This window comes from Acyrthosiphon pisum, unplaced genomic scaffold, assembly GCF_005508785.2.
Source record: "Acyrthosiphon pisum isolate AL4f unplaced genomic scaffold, pea_aphid_22Mar2018_4r6ur Scaffold_21676;HRSCAF=24574, whole genome shotgun sequence".
Lineage (NCBI taxonomy): Eukaryota > Metazoa > Arthropoda > Insecta > Hemiptera > Aphididae > Acyrthosiphon > Acyrthosiphon pisum.
Window position 1 is genome coordinate 17540 of NW_021771168.1, and position 7032 is coordinate 24571.

The following is a 7032-nucleotide window of genomic DNA, read 5'->3' on the forward strand; positions in this document are numbered from 1 at the left end:
TTACAATTTTCTAACATCGCCACTAAACGGATTGTAAGTTATAATCTGGTCATGTAGTATTAAACAATAAGCTGATGTCTTTTCTGGAATAACTGTGTCCGTTTCAAAGTCTATTCGTAGGTCCACGGTCGATGATTTAACGTTATCATTCTGATACGATAAATCGACAACGACGATCGGCACATAGTTTTGAAAAATATGTTTTGATAACAATGGTTCACAATAATCTCTTTCATAATACGATTTTTGAAAGTCTGTATAAGCTTTGTAGAGTATGCTGGTGATATTATTTTTAAAATCAGCTCGAAAGTCTTCATATGGATACACTTCAGAGTTTAAGTGTACCTTAAGATTTTTCAGATGACAGTGATCAAACCGCCCAGCGTCAGTTTCGATATTGTTTTTTCGACTTGTTTGCAATCCGAACAAAACAAATCTTGGTTTTTCGAGTATGCTGCTAGACTTAACAGTCCACGAATGAGAAGTGTTTCTAGGGAGCACGGGATACTCGCATAGATCCCAGGTTCTGAACGCACACGACAGTGTTTTACGTGAATCTAATACTTTCAATAACTTTAATTTTTCTTTATCACTGACTTTGATAATAGGCATCTTCCAAACCACCTTGGTGAGTTCGATGGTAATTTTTTTATTTTTATCCACGGCTGCGGTTGCACCCTCACCAACAACATGTATCGCATCCAAGTCGGTAGATGCACGATTTAAAATCAGTTGTTGATTGCAATTCAGTAATATTTTCTTATAATCTTCACAAAATCCGAATAAATGTTTTAGAGGGATACACCCGGCAAATACATTCTCGCTCATAAAATTTTTATTATCTTCACTATCCATTGCCGAGTCCCAAGCAGCGTTCTCTAGAGTATTCAAATCGTTCGGAGTATACGAACAGTATGCTTTCAAACAAGAGGAAATTCCAGGTGATTTCAATTTCTGTATTTCTATTCCGTTTATTTCATATCGCATTTCGGAAAATAAAAATGCCAATCCGTTATTTGAAAAACGTACATCACCAACAGCATCGGCAGGTTTTTTTACTTTTCCCTCGATGAAAATATAACTCTCGCACGGCAAAGTGTAAGAATCCATGTTTTGAACATTAATTCTAATTTCTTCATTGTATGATAGAGCGGTGCTCGAATACGGTGTAAACGAATGGTAACTCTTTTGAGTTATTTTACAATCATCGACATAGTCGGCCGTCACGTCTAAATATGAGTCATCCATCATTGTAAAGAACGAAGAAAATTTAAATTATTTTTCGTGAGCTTGATATTTTTCGGTTTAGATGTAGACTTCTTAACGGCAGGCGGTATACTGATAGGTTTTTTGATTGAAGCTCTTTTTATATTAAATTTGAGTGCCATATCCACGCGTTATTTGTAAACGAATTGTTATCGGTTCACCACGCAGATTAATCAGACAATCGTTCTGATCTTTTAGCACGATATTTACTTTAGTTATTGAAGTCGTGTTGAGACCATAAAAAACTGGATGCCTAGGTACCTCCACGATTTTATATCCCGCAGGTACAGTAGGATAAAGCTCATGTATGATCTGGCTCGGCGCTCCGTCACAGAATGAGCCGGTGATTAAGTTACACTCTACTTTTATACAGTTTATTTTCATTATGTTGACAATATTTTCAGATTCATGAGTAGCACCAGTAGTGTATAGTACATTTCTAAAACCTAGCAATTTCGCTATGCTATTCTCAACTCCTAAATCAACATCATGACTGCACGATATCATACACTTTAATGTTCTGCTGTTTGCTTTTAATTCAAACATCCTGATATAGTCGGGCATCATTTTTTGAATAATAGACTCTAACTGATCCAACTCATACGTCCCCGTAGGTATGATTACGTACTCATTGTTATTGATCAAATTACGGAAGGCAATGGTATTACAACCAGGTTCTATGTTTGGTATAGAATTATTTGTCTGTAAGCTCAAAAGACATATCTGTGCAGTATTTTCTACTTCCAACGGAGGAAAGATCTCGCATGACAACTCACTAGAGTTTCCGTTTAACGTTAATGTGAACATGATAAAAATTTTAAACACAAGTGCCCACAGTTTGTAGTATTATATTTCTGCTCTCTGCTGTAATTGAAATGTATGTTGCATCCTTGAAAATATTTTTGTACTTCTAATGGTGGTGGTAAATTCCCAAAACTATCATAATATTGAACTTGATATCCGATTTTTTTATACGCTACCCAGTGAGTGCCAAGACCGTTTTCCGTGTCCAAGTTAATAATCGCTGATTCTTGTCGTTTAGGACGTGTAGATAACCTATCTCTGGTAAACACTCCGATGAAATGAGGTATTTTCATCATGCGAGCATATTTTATAAGTTCGTAATCGTACAACGCTCTACTGGGTAACGTGGCTATTAGTTTTTTGACTTTCTATATTTTCTCGCTTTTACACCCCCACCACTTTTATGCGGTGTTTCTATTTTATACGAGTTTCCTTTATACGGTGTGAGATATAAACCTTTACCCAAATGGGATGGAGTGTTTCTATTAAATTCATTAGCAACCTTCACAACGTTGGCTACGCCACCAGTCAGGGCTCCTAGAGCTGACAACCCGGCGAAAATCGGTATGAGTGGTAGCACACCGCCTTTTTTCGGAATATTTATCGTTCGTGGAACTTTAGTCTTCTTAATTTTGAATGTTTTTCGCGCGACGGCTACACATTTTTTAGTCAATTTCAACAAGTTTTTTTCTCCGACATTTTTCTTGATAACATTTTTAGTGGCTTTAAGTGCCGCTTTAAAACCACAACCACCACCGATTTTTCGTTTTACTTTCATGGCTGTAGTCACACCCCAAGCCACAGCTTTTTCTTTTAAGCCAGAATCTTTTGACTTGAACCTATCCCAGGCTCGCTGCTCTAATATATAATCGGCTTTGTTACGATCTGCAATAGAGTTACTCTGGTCGTACGCAATATCGTGGTCTCTGCAAGCAGAGTCCAGAGGGTTTATACCTTTATCACCGCGTGCTAATCGTTTTCCTAAATTTGTACCAGGCCCGCAGTATTGATAACCTAATATATAAAATGATTATTGTATATAATATTATCATGTTTATATATATATATATATATATATTACCAGGTACGTGAAGCTCGATTGGTAATTTGTTTATAAGCGTGTTGATAAGACCAGCGCCTTTATTCTTGTTGCTTCTTCGAGCGAGTGACATCGTGTACTGATTACATTCTCATCGTTGCTCAGTTATTTATAATGAAGTTCATCAAACAAAAAATAAAACTATCAGTTGAAAACGTGGACCCGCCTACATCGTTTATGAAACAAAGACATGGTGCGCTTCTGCCTAATACGATACGTGCGCTTATCGTGGGCCCTTCTGGCTGTGGAAAAACAAATTTAATTTTCACTTTATTAACTAATATAAACGGAATACGATTCCATAACGTATACATATATTCAAAAACATTGGATCAACCTAAATATAAAATGCTAAGTGATATATTATCAGATATTGATGGTATAAAATTATTCACGTTCTATGAAAATGAGCAAGTTATTGAACCTGAGAAAGCTTTACCAAACTCTGTATTTATTTTCGACGATATTATTACTGAAAACCAAAATATCGTAAGAACTTACTTTTCCAGAGGTAGGCATAATTTAATAGACGTTTGCTACCTGGCTCAGAGTTATTCAAAAGTACCAAAACAACTTTTGCGTGATAACGCTAATTTTATTGTATTATTCAAACAAGATGAGACTAATTTAAAGCACGTATACAATGAGCATTGCTCTGGTGATATGTCGTATTCAGAGTTTAAAGACTTTTGCACTTCGTGTTGGCGTGTGGGGAGATTTGAGTTTATCGTAATAAACAAAGACTGTGAACGTGACAACGGTCGATATCGCCACGGATTTGACACATTCGTCGTTATATAAAGTGTTGTTTTTATGAAATTACCTCATTCACAGACATGGCTGCCAGTGGTGAAGTACTCGGTGAACTGATTAAAGCCAAAGAAAATATCAAGCGCAAGTATACCTCATTAAAACAAGGAAAAGCAGATATTCATTCATTAGTAACAGAAACGTTAAGTCCGATTATCGAACCATTAGAAAAAATAAAACGTAACGAACCATCAACATTTCAAGCTCCGCCAACACAGCAAGACATTGATATTCAAGATTCTCAATATTTTAACGACACAGGCGATTCGCTAGCTTTTAAAATAAATGACTGGTATAAATCTTACGATACAGACAAAACGTATGGACCTAAAATACAAAAAAATGGAAGTGTACACTTAGGTAAAAAAGAAATTAAACTCGTCGACAATGCGCTTACTATTGAAGATACATCATATCCACTAACACAAGGACTTGGTAATTTAATATTTTCGAAATCACCAAAATTATACACCAAGCACGATTTAGAAGCATATAAATCTATATTGATTCAAACATCGGCGCATCTAAAATCGAACGGTAAAGAAATTAAAAAAGGCGGAAATAAATATCATGATATAATCCAAAATTTATTTCGAACGGGTAGAGGCTTATCATTGAAACTGCAAAAACATAATTTAGTATACTGGAATGATCCTAATGAGCTAGTCGATCGTTTGCGATTACTCTTAGCATCTCAAGCTGCTGGTAATACAGGAGTTTCAAACGAAATACTCTCGATTTTCGAAGAATTACATGAAGCGGGAATAATAAAACGAATTCCAAATGTCTAAACGTGATATAGCTTATGAACTCCACAAACCAGCGAGAAAAAATTATACGAGGCGTAGAGTTAATGTTTATGGTAAAAACGATCTATGGCAAGCTGACTTGGTTGAAATGATTCCTTATTCAAAAATTAATGGTGCTTACAAATATTTCCTAGTTGTGATTGACGCGTTTACAAAACTGGCATTTGGGATACCTTTAAAGAATAAAAGTGGCAAAGAAGTAACTAGCGCGATGGCTACAATATTACTTGATCGGTCACCAAAACTTTTACAAGTCGATAATGGAAAAGAATTTTACAATACAACATTCGACGCGTTGATGAAGAAACATAATATACATAAATATTCTACGTATAGTACAACGAAAGCGTGCATCGCGGAACGCTTTAATAGAACTTTGAAACAAAAAATGTATAGAGAGTTCACTGCACGAGGCTCACATGAATGGGTTTCCATTTTACCGTCGTTGATTAACGAGTACAACAACTCAAAACATAGGACAATAGGCATGTCACCAGTGCAAGCTGATGCAAATCCGGCGGCTGTCGTAATTAAACAACGAAAAATTATTAATGGAACAATCAAATTTAACGTTGGTGATAACGTTCGTATAAGCACATATAAAAGTGTATTTACAAAAGGATATTTACCTAGCTGGTCTACAGAAATATTCAAAATTGTTAAAATTAACGAAACAATACCTACTACTTATCAGCTACAAGATTATACTGGAAAACCGATTGCTGGTTGTTTTTATTCAGAGTGTACACGTATACGCTCCGTCTTTATACATTTTAGTGAGTTACAAAGTGTTTAATATATTTTAAACCAGTGTACACGTATACGCGCTGACTTTAAAAATTTTAGTGAGTTTTAATATCAAAAATAATTATTAACATGGCTGGTTCAATTGGAAACATGGCTGCAGTGTACAAGAAGCAATATAAATACGTTCCACCTACGCCACCTGCCGAACTTATCGAATCTACATCTTACTCACTCGACTTTGCAGCCCGCAAGTTTGTGCATATCGGTATTGATCCGAGCGAAAAATTCCAGGTCGTTATCCATTTTATAACTTCAGCGCGGTATGTCAAAATAACACCGGTTTTTCTAAAACGTATATATTCTCTGATGGGTAATTTGCTGTCCTTCGTATTGAACCAACCCGAAAAACGCACGTTATTTTTGGAAACGGAATTTTATAAACTATCGAGTATGGTATACAATAGAGAAAACGTGCTTGTCATAGAGTCAAAAACTCAGGACGGGTGCAGAATACTATTGAATCGAGCGGACCTTATTCAACTTCAATATCTGGAATGGTGCATATTTGAAACGGTTTCACGAAAATCAACCATAACACAACCAGCTGTCTTAAAGCAATTTGATACGGTTTTAAACTATATCGACCAAGAATTCACCAAAATGGAATCCCCGCCTAGAACGAACGAAGAAATAATCACATTTATTAAAAATGTACGCGACGAAAGTGTTATTGCAAAAAATGAAATAAACTTTGCTAGCCAGCTGAAAATGTTTGCAGCACGTCAATTAGCTGAACAATGGGTGGAACGAAGGAATGGTGAAATGCCACCCGAGGTAAACCTTTAAATTATATCACTTGTAAAAAATTTAATGTATAATTATTATTTTATAGTTATTGTTACGTCCCAACTGACGTCGATACATACACCAACGCAGAGATGAACACTTGATGTATTATGTTATATTTGAGTGTTTATTAACAAGTACAAAATTACAATATTATAAATATATGACAGTGAGTGGTGTTACGACCTGCCTCTAAGTGTCTTATGTGTATTGCAAATATATGACAGTGAGTGGTGTTACAACCTGCCTCTGAGTGTCTTATGTGTCCCTAACCGTCTGACGAGCTCTTGTCATGGGCTCGTATATATATGATCGGATCCTTTGGAGTGGGTGGTTGTTGTAGTGGCCAATTCCGGTCATGAGACAGAGTCCTGGTCTCGACTTGGTATGCTGGACGACTCGCATCCTCTGTATGTGCGTTGACATTCCCGAGGAGATACGTGTGACGATGCTTTTATGGTTCGATTGTTTCATACTATGCTTTTGCAACGATCTCCGCGTGATATAATATACTAATGGTCTTATTAGTTACATCCGTTAGATATTGCTAAGAACGTGCGATACGCTATACATAGTTTATACATAATTGATTTATACGTAGGTACGTAACACCCTCCCCTTCTGAAAAAAAGACTTTATTGTTTAAAGGTT

General features: G+C 36.1%; 1 protein-coding gene across 1 annotated transcript; it reads right to left on the minus strand.

Annotated features, from left to right (window-relative positions):
• Nucleotides 1–1248, minus strand: LOC103308504. Its single transcript, XM_008181938.1, has one exon. The coding sequence runs from the start codon at nt 1246–1248 to the stop codon at nt 1–3; it is 1248 nt and encodes a 415-aa protein (XP_008180160.1).
• Between the last annotated feature and the right edge of the window lie 5784 nt (nt 1249–7032).

What these genes read in the sequence shown, in the direction of transcription:
- LOC103308504 (XM_008181938.1), bottom strand. Translation starts at nt 1,248, where the DNA reads ATGGATGACTCATATTTAGACGTGACGGCCGACTATGTCGATGATTGT.